This window comes from Aedes aegypti, chromosome 3, assembly GCF_002204515.2.
Source record: "Aedes aegypti strain LVP_AGWG chromosome 3, AaegL5.0 Primary Assembly, whole genome shotgun sequence".
Taxonomy (NCBI): Eukaryota; Metazoa; Arthropoda; class Insecta; order Diptera; family Culicidae; genus Aedes; species Aedes aegypti.
The window spans coordinates 25,133,081-25,154,074 of record NC_035109.1 but is presented as its reverse complement, the minus strand read 5'-3'; the positions used below and the strand labels follow the sequence as shown (position 1 = coordinate 25,154,074).

The window sequence follows — 20,994 nt, the reverse complement described above, 5'->3', positions numbered from 1 at the left end:
CAGATTCCTGTTTACTGCATCTTTCATTGGGATTGGATTCCGACATAGTGACTGGAACACAGGGCGAGCGTCTTCCACCATAGGTATGTGTGCTTTGACTCCATTTACTCCATTTACAAAGCCGTCTCTGCGTTGATCTGGTTCACATTAATGACGACTTTTAACACCCCAAGGTTTCTCGCAGTTGCGTCTCCCAAAATGTTTACAATAAAAAACTCAGCCATCGTAGTGCTTCATCGGTTCACTAATTGTGATAAAAATATTTTTTACTAGCTTTGTTTCAGTAAAACGAAAAAAAAAACTTACGTTTGTACTGGCCGGATAAGAATTGGTTCTTAAGGCGAAGTAGGCCGTCATTGAAATTTGTACGCGTCGTTAATGATTGTTGCTAATTCTTCTCACAATTTCGAATCAAAGAAAATCAGTAGGTTTTGCACTGACATAGCTGAATAAGTATCAGCATACTTTATGCATGTCAACGCGTTCAATGATACTTTTTCAAGTCAAATAAACTATCAAGACTGAGTTTTATCACTTTGAAAAGCAAGCTGAAAAGTCATCATTGTTGCCAAAACGAAGAACAGGCTACTTAGCCTTAATAATCAAAGTAAAAAAAAGGTTTTTTGATAAAAGAAAATTATCACAGGTATTCTTCAACAAATTAATATCATACTCTGTAAGAAAAAACCGTGCTATCACTAAGTTAGCACTGTTATTATTCTATTGTATCAAGCTTTCTTAGTTTCTGATAAAATGCCTTTAAGCTGAAGGTAGGCTTCATAGCCGTGCGGTTAGTGTCACCACGCATTCAGCCGCATCGTGCTAAGGAGTGTGGGTTCGATTCCCGCTTCAGGCCGGAAAAGTTTTCGTGAGCAATGTTTTCCGACTTTTTCACTGGGCGTTGCATCCCGAGCAAAGTTGGGTAACAAAAAAATAACAAGTTGTGTTATCCGATAACGAGCATTTGAAAACATAATTTGTTTCCATTTTGGTTGAATAAGCAGGCAACATAACAAACGTGATAACAAGGGTTTATTCTGAAGATATCATATAAATATCTCATTGTGTTATCATTTGAAACACATTGATAGCAGATCCAGCCAATTTCCCTCATTGGTAACTCATAATGGTATCGATTAGTTATAGAGATCGAATTATGATAACAAACATTTGGCGTCATTCACCCGTTGGTGCCATTTTCGATCTGACAGCTCAAAATTCGTTGATAACAAGAGTCTTCGTATTGATAACAAAAAATAACAAAATGAAATCATGATGTACATCTTGTTATCACTATGTTATGTGGCTGTTATTCGACTTTGCTTAGGATGCTAGTCCGTTGTCTAGTGTGGTGCTTCCTTCAAAGGGCAAAATGCCCACAGGAAGCATTACCGTGGAGGTGTGTTTAAGCTTCTTCGAGAAAGCTCTCCAGACTTCTTATAGAAAACTCCACGCTTCTTATACGAAATTGTCCAAGCTTCTGAGAGGAAGTTGTTCAAGCTTCTGAGAGGAAGCTCTCCTAGCTTCTGATAGAAAGCTCTCCAAACTCCTGAGAGGAAGCTCTCCAAGATCCTGAGAGGATGCTCTCCAAGTTTCTGATAGGAAGCTCCCCAACCTTCTGAGAGAAAGCTCTCCAAGCGTCTGATAGGAAGCTCTCAAAAGTTCCTGAAAGGAAGCTCTTCAAGCTTCTGAGGAGAAGGAAAAGAGGAAGCTCTCCAAGTTTCTGATAGAAAGCACTCCAAGCTTTATTGCTTGTGTATTCGGCAGAAATTATGTATAATGAATCTTCGAGCTTTTTACTGGAATATGTACCTATAAATTAAAGAAAACCGAATCAAGTAATACACTATTGAATTCCACTAGAGTGTGTATCCTTCGACAAATACGCGAGAGAAGTCGACATCGTATTGCATGAAAGTTTGCATCATCCTTGCATGCTTTACACTCTAACAATTTTCCATTTTGGCTGCGCTAGCTTCGACAAAGCTCGAAATGTACTAGTCTAACAATGGATGAATAAAATTTACATGTATATGGGGTGCCTTTAATTTTTATCATTCTGATATTGATTTTTAGATTACCTCTCAAGCTATAGGGAGCCGGAATATATTCTTGGCACGTTTGATTCACGTTGGCAGTGGGGTTTTTTGATAGCTACAGAGTTGATATTTGGCCACAATATGCGTCGTACTTCTTATTGCAAAGTTTCAGGCAATTCGTCAGAAAAAAAAACCCTGGGGTTGATTCAAATGAGTGATTCCAAGCAACAGCACCAAAATTTGGTAAATTTTTTAATTCATTTTTTTCTATTGAGCTGAAACTTTGCACAGTTTTCCAGTTCCATCTAAATCGTCATTTTCCGATATCAAATCTTCAAGTTGAGTCACGACTAACTTTTCAAAAGGGTGTATGTGAAAATGGTTCAAAAATATTCAAAAAGCTGCACAGCAAAAACGGTTCGTTCGATTGTTAGACAACTAAAGAAACAAAGTTAGACAACTAAATAAAGATTCCAAAAAAAAAAAATACACACAGTAAAAAGTTTTTTTTTTTGCATTAAAAACATAATTTTTGACACAAAAACTCAAATATATCTATCGGAATACCAACGTAATTTTTTGAGGGAAAACGGTCCATTATATTAGCTATCTACCATAAAAATTTGGTAAACCAATAAACAAAAAAGTTATGACATTTCAAACATGTCACAATTTTCACATTTAGTAGAAAAAAAAAAATTTCGGTGTAAATTATTACGGGAACCGCAGTTTGTTGCTGATTTTATTGTTAAGGGCCTTGCGTGAATTAAACAAGTCGTTTTCATGTATTCATTAGTATTATGTATATTATATGTATAAATATTATGTATATGTATATATGTATAAATTAAAATGAATTAACAGATGACACGAAAATATTTTTTTTTTTACCAGGATATTTTTTTTTAGAGTATGATCGATGAGTTTCTAAATGTTATATATAAACTTTAAAAGTTTTGGATTTGGGTATGCGTTATGAGATCATGAAAACATTTTATTAATACTTATTTATTTATTTATTGTTATTCAATTTTTTTACAATATCGAACACTTTTGCATCATTATCAGTACAGTTCGAGTATAGTTTTGCTTTAATTTTATTTTCTGACAATGGAATGAAACAGTGAAATTTTTGGGTTCCTTGGATCGTTTTCGCGTTATTATATTGCTCGCTGAGCTCTGATGCCGTTAATTCGTACTCTTCAGTAGTAGTAAAACAAAATGATAATTTTGTTAAATCTTCTTCTTTTCTGCGATTCGCCCAATCAAATAGTTCTTTTGCAGTTTTAATTGGATGCTCACGTTCTTTGGCTAAACTTGCTCTTGTGGCCATGCGCTTTATGGTTCCTCCAATAGCATCACAAGGACCTTTGCCATGTGACGTAGCAAAAAAAAGCCATTCTGCATCAATTCCGTACTTTGATTTAAATTGACATAGGCTCGAAAAATTCTTACGGTTTTTGTACTGCGATGCTGCTCCATCAGACATGAAATATATCTTTCTGATTTCTTTATCCTTATCAACGCGTAAAAAGTCAATCATTTTGGCAATGAACAAATTTACAGATACTGAGTCGTGTCTTAAATCTGCGGAAATTACAATAAAACTAAAATGTTCAATTTACGTACTTCCATTGAAATAAATAACGAATGGATGAATTGTAGCTTGTTGTACGTTCCAGTGATGGGACTGCACTTCATCTTGCAATACAAAGCTATAGTTTTCAGAAAAATCACAAATGACTAAAAATTCACCATCTTGTAATGTATTTTTCGTATTTTTTAAAAAGCGGGATTGCTCTGTTTTAATAAAGTCGTGAGGAATTAAACTTTCTAATTTCAAGCAAAAAAATGACACAAACTCATCTACAGGTTTTACAATAGTTTCTAGGTCACACCTATCCGTGGTCACCCATTGCTCAAATGATAACTGATCAATACAATTTTCTTCAAACTCAGCGAATAAAGTATTTTCCAATGATGAAGAATCTGGACAATCCGAACAAGATCGTAGATAACAATTTGATGTTGTATTTTCACACAAAAGACTACCAGTTAACATTTTAATATCCTTTGATAAATTGATTCTTTTCAAACTATGTAAGATTAGGTTAATATTTTCGTGTGTTGTGCACACACAAACATTATGTGTTCCTGAATTGGATAGAAGCTTGCATTGCCTTGGACGAAGGCTTGCAAATGAGGAAAAACCTACCTTAATATTTTCGTTAATTTCCTTGAAGCGTGTATACACTTCTTTCAAAGTAGTCATCATTAATCGTTTTAGGATTGCTTGACGCTTTCCATCTTTTTTTTACAGATACATAATCTTTTTGGCCGGGCATAGCTCTACTTACTTCATCGTCTTCAAAATATTGAATTATTTTTTATTTTGTCTCATCTGTTAATGAAGTACTCGACCTAGCATTTTTGGTTGCAAGACAGTTATTTTTGAATTGTTTTGCCTCTTTTGCTGCATTTCTATTGGTTTTGAACTCATCAATGGCGTCTTGAATAGACCACGAGCTTGGCAGCATCGACAAAATCAATAATTTTTCTTTCCTTGTCGTGGCTAGATTCGAGAACCTTTTCCTTCATATTCATAATTACCTCATCGTAGTCTGTATTTTCCACATCCTCAGGTCCTAATTTGAAGAGGTTTCTTCGTACAGCTTCGTTGATTTCACGGTATTTTTTCTCGGGATAATTGACGTAACCCATCTTCGTCCATTTAATCGGAGTCACTTTTATTCCAGCTATCCCTTCGTTGAAGCGTTCGATGTTGACCTTCTGGATGCACTCATCTTCTGATTGATTTGTTGAAACAGATGTCGCTGATGGTACCGTGGCAAGACTATCTGCACTTGGTACTTCTGGTAACTCCTCAGTTGTTGTTGTTTTCGAACTTCCTGCAACCTGATCCACCGATGATGTACAGATTGCCCGTTTGTCAACGTTTAAACGGCAGGACGTACAAATGCGTAAATTTGTATTCAATGTAGACATTGGAGCATAACCAGCCGCTTTCAGTTTATCTATGGTGCTTTCGGTGAGATTTCGTAGCTCTTTCGAACACTTTTTTTCTGCAAACGGCCTGCAACAGTTGAGAAAGCGACTACTCATCTGCCCATAACTGCAAAACAGTCACATTCGACATTTTTGACACAATGGAGTTAATACCATGGAGAGTCATCAAATGATAAATACTTTCGATCAACTTACTGAAATCTGTGAGATTGTTCTAGAAAATTCAGAAAAAATACCAAGTTGTTTTGTCACATTGGTAATTGTAACCGCATAACAGTCACATTGAGATTATAAATGGGTCTCGTAATGTGATAGCAATGAAATTTCTATCATAATTATTTTCTGCCAATTCACCTAGTACGCGATATGAGTTGTACAAAATATCAGCCTCAAATAAGCACTTTTGAGCTCCTGGTATTTTTTAGAAATTTTAGTTTCCTCCCATACTGCCATAAAATGCACACTTGGTATTCCATTTACTCAATGCCTACTTTTGTCGAATGTTACAAATATGCAGTTATGGGCAGTCATGTTGCTCGTTAGATTTTAATAAACAAAATCACTTTTAAGTTTTTACTGACTAGTTTGGTGTCGTTTGCTTGACTGAAGAAAAATTTTACAATTAAATCTTTTATAACCATAGTGGTAGTATATTTTTAGCTTTTTCGTGAGTATGTTCATGGTATGTACCTATCATGTTTTTGATGTTGTTGAAGTTACTCGCTTTCTCCCAAATATGATTAACAAAGTCTATTCTCAACCAAGGCGGGTCTATACCCAGATGTGTTCAGATTTAAACTTTGTGGAGAAAACCAGCACCGAGAAAACCGACCTGCTTTACGTATACTAGATCACCTGGGTATAGACCCGCCTTGTTCTCTACGAGGTAAACTTTTTGCAGGTAAACTAGTCGTATACCTGTATAGAAAACTTTTTTTGTAGCTTTTGTCTTCAATATTAGATTTCTTATAGGTTTCTTTTATCAAAAGGTTTCAATACTATTGAGAGAATTTTTCTTCAGTTACGTACAATAAAAAATATGACACTATCAAGACTTTAGATCACAACACTGGATCGCGTCTAACTTTCTAATAGATGCTATAATAGTTATGAATAATTAAATAAAATATCATGAAAACAACTTGTTAACCTCATGTGATACCCTTAACAAAAAATTCAGCAACAAACTGCGGTCCTAAAAAAAATTAACAATGAAAAAAAAAATTCACTAAGTGTCAAATTTGTGAAATATTTGAAATGTCATAACTTTTTTGTTCATTGACTTACCATCACTAAATTTTTATGGTAGATAGCTAATATAATGGACCGTTTTCCCCTCAAAAAATTACGTTGGTATTCCGATAGGGTTTTGAGATATTTGAGTTTTTGTGACAAAAATGATGTTTTTTAATGCAAAAAAAATTTTTTTTTTACCGTGTGTATTTTTTTTTTGGAATCTTTATTTAGTTGTCTAACTTTGTTTCTTTAGTTGTCTAACAATCGAACGAACCGTTTTTGCTGTGCAGCTTTTTGAATATTTTTGAACCATTTTCACATACACCCTTTTGAAAAGTTAGTCGTGACTCAACTTGAAGATTTGATATCGGAAAATGACGATTTAGATGGAACTGAAAAACTGTGCAGTTTCAGATATTTTTGAAATGGTCGATCAGAATCGACTTGCATGCCTCCGTGGAATCATGAGTATTTATATAACGTCCATCGTATTTCAGGATTTCAAGACCCCCTTCTTTCACGCTTTTTCCAATACCTTATACACGTACTGTCACACTTTCGTAGACACCCCCCCCCACCCTCAAATGATGGACGTCATTTTTAAATGACCTCATGCCAAACTGAATCATGGAAGTGCCCAAGTTGCTATGCACCCTAATATCCTTCTAAGTTGGTGATCAAACACTTAATATTTTTCGTGCAAAATATTTTTTATTGGTTCCACACATGTATGCTTCAGATCGTATACGTATTACCAAGCTGTGAATGTATATGGGAGCTTCGATATATGGGATTTGGTTCAACAGGGGCAGTAGAACAGGTTAAACGCATTGAAGAACGGCATGACTCTTCAGCCTTTGCGCTGCACCACGCTCGTGCTGTGGATATCAAACGAACTATTTTTATGAAGGATGTATACGACGGGAACGATTTTGGTGTGTTGAGAAAATTGTCATGCTATTTTCCATCTAGTGAATAAGAACCCGCACATGGTCTACCTGTTCTATGAACAGGTTGAACAGGCTGACAAGACGCCGCTTCTGATAGAAAGCTTTTCAAACTTGTGGTAGGAAGCTCTCCAAGCTTCTGATAGTAAGCTCTTCAAACTGCTGAAAGGAAGCTCTCCAAGTTGCTGATAGGAAGCGCTCCAGGCTTCTGAGAGGAAACTCTCCAAGCTTCTGATAGGAACCTCTCCAAGCTTTTGGAAGGCAGTTCTTCAAGCTACTGATAGGAAGTTTCTAAGCTTCCGAGATAAAGCTCGTCAAGCATCTAAGTAGAAGCTTTACGAGCTTTTGAGACAAAGTTTTCCTGGCTTCTTAGAAAAAACTTTCCAAGCTTCTGAGAGGAAGGTTTTAATGCTTCTAAAGAAAGCTTTTTAAGCCTATGAAAGGAAACTTTTCAAATTTATGAAAAGAAGCAAGGTTCTGAAAGAAAACTTTCGAAGCTTTGGGAGCTCTTTTCCAGCTTCTGAGAGAAACATCAAAAGCTTCTGAAAGAAAGCTGCTTGTTTGATCTTTGTCATGTGTCCATTTCGAAGGGGTGGGAGGCTCTGTATATAGCCTACGATCCATACAAATTAGAAAAATATGTTTAAATATGACTATGAGGGGGTAATGGGGATATAAAACTTCAGAATACATCACGTGGTTTATGAAGGACTCCTTGTGGACTACACACTTAATTTAGTATGCATTTTGTTGCTAAGCAACCGGACAATTTCTTAGCTGAGTCTCGGTTAAAATCGGGAAACCGAGATTCGCACAGCCGAGCTCGTGAAAAAAAATCTAAGTTTGTACAATATTTTTTGTATACTACGCTGAGTATAGGATCTAACAGATCTACGAACTTCGCATGAGTTTCTAATTTACTTCTTGTTTTTATGATGACTGTACCATCGTTACTTACACAAGCATTTGCAATAAATAGAATCACAACTCGCTTTCTACCACAAATTTGAGTCGTTTCGGTTTACCGTTCAGTTCATTTAAAGATTGCAAAGAAGGTGAGACGATGAACACTAGGTTGTCTAAACGAACATGGATGAACTTTTTAGTCTTAATAGTAGTTCATAAAGCATTTATCACCTAAGCACCAGGTTTTTTTTATAAAAAAAAAATGTTACGTGGCTCAAAAATTTGGGTTTTAAAGACAATTTTAAACAACTGAACTGTGATTGGAATGATCTCAAGAGCCCTTGGACATTGGAGACTTATTACTTCCTGATCGCATTTTCCAGGCATTTTCAAGTATTTTGAGAAACTTTATACTGTATTTTGCAAAACACTTTAACATGCGTGAAAAATGTTCATAAAAATTAAAAAAAAAAAAAAATGTTCCAGGGCTAAAAAATTTCAGAAAAAGATCATTGACTACTGCGTTCTCGTGCAAATTCGGATTGGGAACCGTTCACTTTTGGCTCGCGTTCAGTTCAAAATACTTCACTGTTATGTATTTTGTCACATGAAAAATTAGCAAATTTACAATTCATAATCCAGACAGTTATTCCAAACTCGACTGTAAATTGATCTTACTTACCCAAAATAATACTTTTAAATGGAAGTTTGAGTTTCTATTACTTTTAGGTTGATTGTCGTTCATTATTGGGCTCGGACATTTTTTTCGCAAAATTCAGATTCCTGACCCACAGTGCCATAATAGGGCAGGCGGCGGCGGGGGGAAGCTAGATTAATGCAGATTGTCTCTTATTCCTATGTTAATGTGACTCAGCTTGGATAGGAGGAGTGCCCAACCGCGAACGATGATCGGGACGGGCTTACGGATTTTGATCCGGCTTGCGGCAAGGACAGTGTGAGCAGTGTTGGGTGCGGCACTGTGGGAAAATTGCACATTGTTAGGTGATTTCGGAGTATGCGCCATTAGCCCAACGAGCAGACTCCCATCATCATCTCCGTTCGACAGGTGAGTGGCGGCAGAAGGGTTTGAGAGTTTGAGGAATATTCCCAAATGTAAAGTGAGAGTTTGTTTGGTTGACTCGTTGCGAAGCATGTTTGGAATAATTTTGCATTTTTTCGCAGAGCTTCTGCGTCGTCAGTCAGTCAGTCAAAGCCGGAGTCGGTGGCAAACGTAACTTTTCGGTTTTTGTGCGGAGCGACTGATGATTAATAATGTTTTTATTCGTGGCAGACACTCTTCTGATTTGCTTTGAATAATGCACGGAAATTTGACGATGAGGTTTATTTTTATTACCGAGTTTGGAAACGCATTCGGAATGGTAAAGAGCCGAATTGGTTAACTCATCGCCACGGCGACGAAGAGAGCGCTCACAATTTGATTTCGTTTAAATGGGTTTTGTAACAATGGAATGCCAAATTGTCGATCAGTTTCTTCAATGTATTGATAGTATTGAAAATTTTGTAATCGATTACAAATCAGGATCGATTTCTAATTAGTCTATTTGTGTAGAAACGAGATTTCAACAATGCTCTGCCAAATTTATATTCTTCAGCTAGTTTTACATAACTTGAATGAAACCATCTGATGAGGAGTTAAAAAATCTCCTTAGAAACGTCAAAAGCTCTTTCTCAAAAACTTGACATTTCAGCAGCTGTTGTTCAGAAAGTTTTCAAACAGTTCCGAGGCTAGAAAGCTTCCTCCCAAAAACTGGAGAGCTTTTTCTCATAAGCGGGAAAGGCTGGAAAGATTCTTCCCAGATGCTGGAAAGCATCCTCTCAGAAGCTGGAAAGCTTCTTCCCAGAAGCTGGAAAGCTTCTTCCCAGAAGCTGGAAAGCTTCTTCCCAGAAGCTGGAAAGCTTCTTCCCAGAAGCTGGAAAGCTTCTTCCCAGAAGCTGGAAAGCTTCTTCCCAGAAGCTGGAAAGCTTCTTCCCAGAAGCTGGAAAGCTTCTTCCCAGAAGCTGGAAAGCTTCTTCCCAGAAGCTGGAAAGCTTCTTCCCAGAAGCTGGAAAGCTTCTTCCCAGAAGCTGGAAAGCTTCTTCCCAGAAGCTGGAAAGCTTCTTCCCAGAAGCTGGAAAGCTTCTTCCCAGAAGCTGGAAAGCTTCTTCCCAGAAGCTGGAAAGCTTCTTCCCAGAAGCTGGAAAGCTTCTTCCCAGAAGCTGGAAAGCTTCTTCCCAGAAGCTGGAAAGCTTCTTCCCAGAAGCTGGAAAGCTTCTTCCCAGAAGCTGGAAAGCTTCTTCCCAGAAGCTGGAAAGCTTCTTCCCAGAAGCTGGAAAGCTTCTTCCCAGAAGCTGGAAAGCTTCTTCCCAGAAGCTGGAAAGCTTCTTCTCGTAAGCTGGAAGGTCTCCTCTCAGAAGCTGGAAAGCTTCCTCTCAGAAGCTGTAAAGCTTCCTCTCAGAAGCTGTAAAGCTTCCTTTCAAAGCTGGAAAGCTTCATCTCAGAAGCTGGAAAGCTTCCTCTCAGAAGCTGGAAAGCTTCCTCTCAGAAGCTGGAAAGCTTTCTCTCAGAAGCTGGAAAGTTTCCTCTCAGAAGCTGGGAAGCCTCCTCTCAGAAGCTGGAAGTTTCCTCTCAGAAGCTGGGAAGCTTCCTCTTAGAAGCTGGGAAGCTTCTTCCAGAAGCTGGAAAGCTTCTTCCCAGAAACTGGAAAGCTTCTTCCCAGAAGCTGGAAAGCTTCTTCCCAGAAGCTGGAAAGCTTCTTCCCAGAAGCTGGAAAGCTTCTTCCCAGAAGCTGGAAAGCTTCTTCCCAGAAGCTGGAAAGCTTCTTCCCAGAAGCTGGAAAGCTTCTTCCCAGAAGCTGGAAAGCTTCTTCCCAGAAGCTGGAAAGCTTCTTCCCAGAAGCTGGAAAGCTTCTTCCCAGAAGCTGGAAAGCTTCTTCCCAGAAGCTGGAAAGCTTCTTCCCAGAAGCTGGAAAGCTTCTTCCCAGAAGCTGGAAAGCTTCTTCCCAGAAGCTGGAAAGCTTCTTCCCAGAAGCTGGAAAGCTTCTTCCCAGAAGCTGGAAAGCTTCTTCCCAGAAGCTGGAAAGCTTCTTCTCGTAAGCTGGAAGGTCTCCTCTCAGAAGCTGGAAAGCTTCCTCTCAGAAGCTGTAAAGCTTCCTCTCAGAAGCTGTAAAGCTTCCTTTCAAAAGCTGGAAAGCTTCATCTCAGAAGCTGGAAAGCTTCCTCTCAGAAGCTGGAAAGCTTCCTCTCAGAAGCTGGAAAGCTTTCTCTCAGAAGCTGGAAAGATTTCTCTCAGAAGCTGGAAAGTTTCCTCTCAGAAGCTGGGAAGCCTCCTCTCAGAAGCTGGAAAGTTTCCTCTCAGAAGCTGGGAAGCTTCCTCTTAGAAGCTGGGAAGCTTCTTCCCAGAAGCTGGAAAGCTTCTTCCCAGAAACTGGAAAGCTTCTTCCCAGAAGCTGGAAAGCTTCTTCCCAGAAGCTGGAAAGCTTCTTCCCAGAAGCTGGAAAGCTTCTTCCCAGAAGCTGGAAAGCTTCTTCCCAGAAGCTGGAAAGCTTCTTCCCAGAAGCTGGAAAGCTTCTTCCCAGAAGCTGGAAAGCTTCTTCCCAGAAGCTGGAAAGCTTCTTCCCAGAAGCTGGAAAGCTTCTTCCCAGAAGCTGGAAAGCTTCTTCCCAGAAGCTGGAAAGCTTCTTCCCAGAAGCTGGAAAGCTTCTTCCCAGAAGCTGGAAAGCTTCTTCCCAGAAGCTGGAAAGCTTCTTCTCGTAAGCTGGAAGGTCTCCTCTCAGAAGCTGGAAAGCTTCCTCTCAGAAGCTGTAAAGCTTCCTCTCAGAAGCTGTAAAGCTTCCTTTCAAAAGCTGGAAAGCTTCATCTCAGAAGCTGGAAAGCTTCCTCTCAGAAGCTGGAAAGCTTTCTCTCAGAAGCTGGAAAGTTTCCTCTCAGAAGCTGGGAAGCCTCCTCTCAGAAGCTGGAAAGTTTCCTCTCAGAAGCTGGGAAGCTTCCTCTTAGAAGCTGGAAAGCTTCTTCCCAGAAGCTGGAAAGCTTCTTCCCAGAAGCTGGAAAGCTTCTTCCCAGAAGCTGGAAAGCTTCTTCCCAGAAGCTGGAAAGCTTCTTCCCAGAAGCTGGAAAGCTTCTTCCCAGAAGCTGGAAAGCTTCTTCCCAGAAGCTGGAAAGCTTCTTCCCAGAAGCTGGAAAGCTTCTTCCCAGAAGCTGGAAAGCTTCTTCCCAGAAGCTGGAAAGCTTCTTCCCAGAAGCTGGAAAGCTTCTTCCCAGAAGCTGGAAAGCTTCTTCCCAGAAGCTGGAAAGCTTCTTCCCAGAAGCTGGAAAGCTTCTTCCCAGAAGCTGGAAAGCTTCTTCCCAGAAGCTGGAAAGCTTCTTCCCAGAAGCTGGAAAGCTTCTTCCCAGAAGCTGGAAAGCTTCTTCCCAGAAGCTGGAAAGCTTCTTCCCAGAAGCTGGAAAGCTTCTTCCCAGAAGCTGGAAAGCTTCTTCCCAGAAGCTGGAAAGCTTCTTCCCAGAAGCTGGAAAGCTTCTTCCCAGAAGCTGGAAAGCTTCTTCCCAGAAGCTGGAAAGCTTCTTCCCAGAAGCTGGAAAGCTTCTTCCCAGAAGCTGGAAAGCTTCTTCCCAGAAGCTGGAAAGCTTCTTCCCAGAAGCTGGAAAGCTTCTTCCCAGAAGCTGGAAAGCTTCTTCCCAGAAGCTGGAAAGCTTCTTCCCAGAAGCTGGAAAGCTTCTTCCCAGAAGCTGGAAAGCTTCTTCTCGTAAGCTGGAAGGTCTCCTCTCAGAAGCTGGAAAGCTTCCTCTCAGAAGCTGGAAAGCTTTCTCTCAGAAGCTGGAAAGCTTTCTCTCAGAAGCTGGAAAGTTTCCTCTCAGAAGCTGGGAAGCCTCCTCTCAGAAGCTGGAAAGTTTCCTCTCAGAAGCTGGGAAGCTTCCTCTTAGAAGCTGGGAAGCTTCTTCCCAGAAGCTGGAAAGCTTCTTCCCAGAAGCTGGAAAGCTTCTTCCCAGAAGCTGGAAAGCTTCTTCCCAGAAGCTGGAAAGCTTCTTCCCAGAAGCTGGAAAGCTTCTTCCCAGAAGCTGGAAAGCTTCTTCCCAGAAGCTGGAAAGCTTCTTCCCAGAAGCTGGAAAGCTTCTTCCCAGAAGCTGGAAAGCTTCTTCCCAGAAGCTGGAAAGCTTCTTCCCAGAAGCTGGAAAGCTTCTTCCCAGAAGCTGGAAAGCTTCTTCCCAGAAGCTGGAAAGCTTCTTCCCAGAAGCTGGAAAGCTTCTTCCCAGAAGCTGGAAAGCTTCTTCCCAGAAGCTGGAAAGCTTCTTCCCAGAAGCTGGAAAGCTTCTTCCCAGAAGCTGGAAAGCTTCTTCCCAGAAGCTGGAAAGCTTCTTCCCAGAAGCTGGAAAGCTTCTTCCCAGAAGATGGAAAGCTTCTTCTCGGAAGCTGGAAGGTCTCCTCTCAGAAGCTGGAAGGTCTCCTCTCAGAAGCTGTAAAGCTTCCTCTCAGAAGCTGTAAAGCTTCCTCTCAAAAGCTGGAAAGCTTCCTCTCAGAAGCTGGAAAGCTTCCTCTCAGAAGCTGGAAAGCTTCCTCTCAGAAGCTGGAAAGCTTTCTCTCAGAAGCTGGAAAGTTTCCTCTCAGAAGTTGGGAAGCCTCCTCTCAGAAGCTGGAATGTTTCCTCTCAGAAGCTGGGAAGCTTCCTCTCAGAAGCTGGGAAGCTTCCTCTCAGAAGCTGGAAAGCTTCTTCCCAGAAGCTGGAAAGCTTCTTCCCAGAAGCTGGAAAGCTTCTTCCCAGAAGCTGGGACTAAAAGTAAACTCTTACCCTTTTTTAGAGGTGTTGATGATCAGAATCTCTCAGAAGCTGGGAAGCTTCCTCTCATAAACTGGAAAGCTTACTCTCAGAAGCTGGAAAGCTTCATCTCAGAAGCTGGAAAGCTTCCTCTCAGAAGCTGGAAAGCTTCTTCCAAGAAACTGTAAAGCTTCTTTCCAGAAGCTGGAAAGCTTTTTCCCAGAAACTGGGAAGCTTCTTCTCTTCTTAGAAGCTGGAAATCTTCTTCTCTTCTTAACAGCTTCTTCTCTTCTGAAAGCTTCTTCACAGAAGCTGGAAAACTTCTTCTTAGAAGCTGACTTTCGCAGGATGTCTTTCAAAAAACAAAACGTTCATATTTCACCCAATACTCAACGAAACTGAAATCACCAGTGTAATTTCAACTATTTCTCCACGGGGAGTTATGAGATTTCATTACACTTCACCGCTTAATGTGATACAGAGACACAGCAACTCATCTCCGCCGTAAAATAATAAAGTTATTAAACCGCATAACGAGAGCAAAAGTAGCGCGTCCAATATAAGCGCAAAGCGCAACATTAAATACCATCTCAGTGGAAAAAGTTTTCTTTCTTGTCGTAACTTCACCCGAGAAACAAACAAACAGCTGAAACTGGTTGGCAAGCCCCTCAAAGCAATGATTTTAAGTAGCTACATCATCAAAAAGCAAGCAACGAGCCAGACAGAGCCCGGAGATGAGCCAACTCCTAAAACTGAAACAATAAATCCATTTAATGACCATCGCTCGCTCGCTCAATTCGTGAAACAATTCATCGTCGTCCGCTTTTTTTTTCCATCCTCACCTGGCTCCGCACCTGGATTAGGTTAAGTAGACCAAACGACCAATTCCGCCGAGAGCAAGACGATGACGCACAGTGGTCGCACTTCATGCAAATTTGGCCATGAATCGTTCAAAATTGAACAATGAATTGACAAAACAAGATTTTTTGAAAAAAAAAAACTATACAAGACAAGATTTTTTGAAAAAAAATCATGAAGTTATTCCTGAAAAAAAAAATTGATTCTTCCGATGCAGTATCGGTTCAAAAGATACTAATTTCGTTTTATTTTTTGAATAAAACGTTGTCAACATCAAAATTAGCTGAAACAAAATATTTTGCATATCAATTTGAAGTAGAATAGCGTGGGCAAACTTTTTGCGGTTTCTGAATGTGATGTTGAAAGAAAGTCTGGTGATCTGATTAGCTGTGTAACAAAATATGACATATTCAGTGAGGAGTAAATGAAAATTTTAGAGCATTTCCTAGATATTCAACAAAAGTTTTGTAGAAGTGCCAAATGGAACATTTTTGAACAATTGTTGACATTTTCGAATGGTAAACCATTCAAATACGGTTAAAAATATCTCCAGGACACAGAATGAAGTCTGTTCTGTCATATAATACCCGTTGAGCTAGATTTGTTTAACATTTAGTACAAAAACAACGGTTTCGATGAAAAAAAAAACTAAAGTAATTAAAAAAAATCAGGAGTGGTCATTTCAGCTAACTTATTTACAACATGATGTAAAAAATCGAAATATTCACCAATCGATCTAAAACTTTGGGGAATCGCCTAAATTACTTAAGAAAGCAAGAAAAATATCAATAAATAATTCTCAAACTTATTGTTTTTTTACTTTTGGACCACTGTGCAACGACTTGACTGATAATTGTTTAAGGCAAGTCGGCTTAGTTTGATTTGATGGTCATCAGCTTCACTCTCGATACCCCCTAGCCGACTTTAAATGGTTGAATGCGATGAGATGCCTCAGGAGCGATGAGTATTAGTGGTGGGTAAGGTGAGAAACAACACACCCCAATTTAGGGGTCGACGGCGGCAAGACTCTCAAATCGCACAGCGAATGTGGGGTTCGTAAAAAGTGAAATCCGAATCGTCGAGAGTGAGGCCCGATTCGGTAATTCCGGTGCCAATAAATATTTGGTTCGGCGCGCATTGGAAATGGACGGGCAGAGAGGAAAGTAATTATTGGTTCGAGCGCAGTGGTTCTCAAATAGGAGAAAAGTATTCGATTAAAAAAAATGAGTTTTTTTTAAATGACAAAATCTGTTTTCAAAAATTGAAATTTTATTAGATATTCAATTAGTTTTGTTATCAAATGTGAATTGGTTTGTTGGCCAAATATGCACCATTTATGGCAGATCTGTGAATGAATTAATTCATTTCCAGTGTTGCCATAGTAGTTATATATGTTATCCAAAGAAACTAAAACAAAAATTTTGAAACTATATATTTTTTTTTTCGAATGAGTTATGTTTTTTGAAGTATTTTTTTACGTAAGTCAAATTCACGTAACTAACGATTTTCGTAAATTGAGTTAAGACGATTCGATGGAAAACTCGAAACCCCAGTTGGGAACCCCTGTCGTAATCGATGGAACACACCCGCAATTAGCAATTGATAGCCAAATTAGGCGAAAATAAAACACCAAATCGCACGAGGCAATTATCCGGCATGGAAGTGCAACAGAAAATTGAAAACCGATCCATCCAATCGAGTGGGACCGACTTAAAACGCGATCAACGATTGACCCCGCCAAACTAATGGAGAGGTGCGACTTACCTTGGTGTGCAGGAAGGCCAAGCTCTTGTTGACGTTCTCGATCTTGTGGACCCGCATGCGGCCGTTGTTTGGCTTGCCGAGCTTTTCGCCCGAGATGATCTCGAGCAGCTTGAGCAGTTTGATGCCGTCGGCCAGGTCGGTGAACAGGTCGTCGACCTCCATCTTGGCCTGTCGGGACGTGAGAGAGAGAGAGGAAAGTGTGGAAATTATTAATATTTATGGGTTGAGTTTTTTTTCTGTCTTCTTAGGTCTGACACAATGGGGGTGTTTCCGAGTACGGTAAATTATATTGGTGGGTTAGTGGGCCCTGGATACACGGAGGAGTCGAAACTAGGGTGTGATTTATGCCTAGATTCAATTTGTGAGTTTGGGACCGGTTTTTGTGTGAACTGGACGATGTGGGGGTAGCTAATAGATTAAGTTTTGTTCATAATTAATAAATGACTGGACAGAAATATGTTATTCTATTTTTGCTATTCGAAGTAGAAAAAGATATATGATGACAACAAAAACCAAACAGAAACAAAAAAGAACATGAATAATACCTAATAATATATGGTCCCAGGAGTCAGTGCCGGATTTAGGCTTCGGGGGGCCCGGGTAAGATCTCATAAAAGGGGCCCTTTTATACAAAACTCAACACGTTCTGGGATTCCACAAATGATCGTATTGAATTTGATTTTTCAACGAGATGGTCGATCCAAAGATATAAGAGGTCCAAATGCAAAAAGGTGTAGGTGACATTTTCGGTTGTAAGCTATAAACATTGAAAAATTCAACTGTTTTCAAGCTTTCCAATAGTGTTTTTAAGTGATTTTCCCGTCCATTGGGAAATAAATAACAATTCTTAGAAAATTGGCTCGTTTTTAGGCGTTTATATAAATTGTATGGAGATAAAACTGAAAATCATCAAAACCGTTTTTCTGCAAAGCTCCTTTAGATTATATTTACTACAAGTTTCCAGTTTGTCTCTGGTTGGAAAAAATATTTACAGTGCTGGCTAGAATGAAGTACACAAAAGCTGATTTTCATACAAAATGGTCAAGATTGGATACCTGCTTCACTGCTTCTAGCAAACCGATTGACCTAAAATTTGAACTGCATGTAATAAATAATTCAAAATTAGATCTGTGAATAAATCATCAAATTCTATGCAAACGCGACTAAGTTCTTAAAATTTGCCAATTTTAACAAAAATGTCAAAATTTTGATACTGGGATTTTTTAAAAATAAACAATTTACGATAAGTTATATTCTACAAAGTTTGCATTTCAATTAAGTGAACAAATTTGCAAAAGCTGCCTGCTTCTAAATATTCCCATTTCAAAAATGTCCCAATTTGGATTTTTTGGTATTTTTTTCAAAATATTTATTTTTAATATCTACCAAACTGTCGAGTAGAATTTTATTAATTTCCCATAAATCAAATTCCAAGTTATTTATGAGATGTAATTCAAACGTCAGGATAATCGATTCGTTAGAAGCTGTTATACAATTCCCTAAACTTGAACATTTTGTATGAACATCGGCCTCTATATACTTTTTTCTTGCCAGTACTGCATATTTAATGGATTGCATTTAAAGCTAAGCCTTTACTGAAGCAAATCTAAGCCTATACTGAATTCAAAGAAAACTTCATCAACTATGGCATACAAAATAGTAAAGTATTTAAAAATACTACTTACCGCGTCACAAAAGAATTTCCCTCAAACTTAAAATTTTTGATAGAATTGCAAATAGTTTTAAAGTTCTGATAGGATCCCAATAAGCTCTTTGAATTGAGCAGTGCTTTACAGTCGCATTTTTTAAGATCCTTCAAAACGCATTTTCAATCCAATATTTCTTTAAAACTAATCACAGAAGAATTTTGAAGATTTTGGCTTAACATTCATGTTGTAATATATTGAATCATTGACCGCAGGGTGGCCACCAAATTTCGATTTTGAAATTCCCGCTTTTTTCCCGGTTTTTCCGGTATATTTTACACATTTTTCCCGGTTTTTAATCCGTTCCTTCTAAAGGCTTTAATTGACTTTTTCTATATCAAAAATCGTTTCTATGAAAAGCACCGCAAGATTTTTTTTGAATCGGTTTAATTTTTTTTAGTTGTTTTTCCATAGTAATTTGATTTTGTATCAATAGTTTCACTATTGAAACAATAAGTTCAATATTAGATTAATCTAATCTACATATAACCTTATTCTGAAAACTATGGTTTTCGTCTGAATCGATTTGTCCCGCGTTCGTCGAAAATCAATGGAGCTCTGGAGCAATCTATCATGGGAAAAAAGAAGGTTAATTGTGCTAATAAAACATATCCTACTCATGACACGACAGAGGTTTAATTTGGATGCTATTTGAACCATATTTACCAACAATAAGCCAATCTTCTAATTTTCAAGTTCAAATGATAAGATCTAGAGAACCTGACAACCGTTCGCGTTGAAAATTTAATGAACTGTTTGCATTCTCATGATGATAATACGATCAAAATTTCAGCTCAGAGCTCTGCTTGGCACTCTAGACTCGTGCTCTTGAAGTTTCGAGTTTTGGCTTTGGTTTATAATCATCTTAAGTGCATCTTAATGCTGAATTTCAGATTATTTGGCCGACAAAAACCCAGGTGCCAAAGTAATTCATCAAGATGCCCAAGTACACGCAGCGAACTGGACTATCGAAATTCATACAGGTTGCCATATGAAAGGTGGAATGATTATTGCAATGCGAGTGCTTTAGGTATCGTTCTAGCATCATTCCACATCAAGGCGTCGATAGACGCGTGGTATACGCACGGGCCTATCGATCGCAATGTTCTTGGTTCGATTCCAGGTTGCCGCTAAAACATTTTTTGTTTTTAAACTTTGGTTTCATAAGGCAAATTCATGAACTTCAACCCGATTCTTATGGCAAATTTCTATAAAAGGTGCTTTTATATTTCGATAGTCCATTTTCCTGAGTGTAGTTCTTTACCGTAATTGAAATAATTTTAATTCTTAAGGCTAAGTAGCTCGTCATTCGGTTTGGCAACAATGATGACTTTTCAGCTTGCATTTCAAAATGATAATACTCAGCCTTGATAATTTATATCGACTTGAAAAAGTATCACTGTACGCGCTAACATGCAGAAAGTATGCTGATACTTTTTCAAGTGTGTCAGTGCAAAACCAACGAAAATCAGTTTGATTCTAAATCGTGAGATGAAAAGCAACAATCATCAACGACGCGTACAAATTTCAATGACGGCCTACTTCGCCTTAATCCTTTGAATTTCTCAATTAAAATAATGAGTTCTTTAAAGCAAAAAAGTTCAAAATATGAATGAAACAAGGCCACATATGTAGAAGCACTTACTTAGGGCTCACTCACAATTTGAAAAACACCGAAAATTATAATTTTTGACATCCACTTACCCTCTCATAATACTTTTTGTATGGATATTCTACACATTTTATATGAGCTGTAACAAATTAATCGTTATTAAATCGTAAATAAGCTCTTATTCAAAACTTTGTGACATATTATAAGCTTTTATAAACAAAGGCTTGTTATCAAGATTAGTTGTGGTATTCAGCAATTACAGAAGAGAACCAATCTGCAATAAGTGATTAAACTTTAATTCAAAACGTCGAGTAAAAAAAGTTAGAGGAAAGTTCAAAAATATTAGCCCGGACAGTGCAAGAACAAAAATTCAAAGAAATATCTCGAAACATTGCTAAAAAAGAGTGAAACATTTTTAGGAAATATGGTGTAGCATAGTAGAAAATAAATCAATAATGTTTGAAGATATTTGTTCAAAATTGCGGGTGCCTCATAGCAATATCATTAAACATAACTAATTTCTATAACTTATTTTGGATGTTGGTTTGTAGATTACAGCTTGAAGTGCGCGTTCAAAACGATTTTCCCGGTGATATTCTCAAATTCCCGATTTTTCCCGTCTTTTTCCCGGTGGATTCAAATTCCCGTCTTTTTCCCGTTTTTCCCGGTTCGGTGGCCACCCTGTAACCAAATAATTGAAAATCATAGACCAAACTATACTGTGAGATTCAGATATTACGTGAAGAAAAAAAAACTTAAATATTGGAAAGTTAACTTAAACGTTCGAATTATATGTTCAAATATTTAAAGAGAAAATATTGAGAGGTATTTCCAAATGTTTTTTGTTCTGAATTTTAGATCCTCGGGGGGCCCGGGGCATTTGCCCCCTTGGCACCCCCCCGAATCCGGGCCTGCCAGGAGTGTCACAGGAGTTAATGAATAAATAATGCGAAGTATGAAGTCCCACGATACCTTCAGGTTCCACGTAAATGACATATTGTTCATTTAACAAAAAATAGTATAAAACCAGCTCACCAATTTACTTTATTTAGTACATTCCATTATGAATAAAGTGAAAACAGATAGTTCTATGTTACGAAATGAATTCTTCTACTTATAATTACGATAGAGCCTGGTTCTCCGATTGGTGTT

General features: G+C 38.5%; 1 protein-coding gene across 1 annotated transcript in view; it reads right to left on the bottom strand.

The window, feature by feature from the left end:
- Positions 1 to 20,994, bottom strand: part of LOC5567647 (spectrin beta chain, non-erythrocytic 5) — a 155,589-nt gene that overhangs the window by 99,869 nt on the left and 34,726 nt on the right. The window contains 1 exon segment of the mRNA XM_021850914.1: positions 16,525 to 16,692. Within this exon segment, the coding sequence (XP_021706606.1) occupies positions 16,525 to 16,692 (168 nt within the window).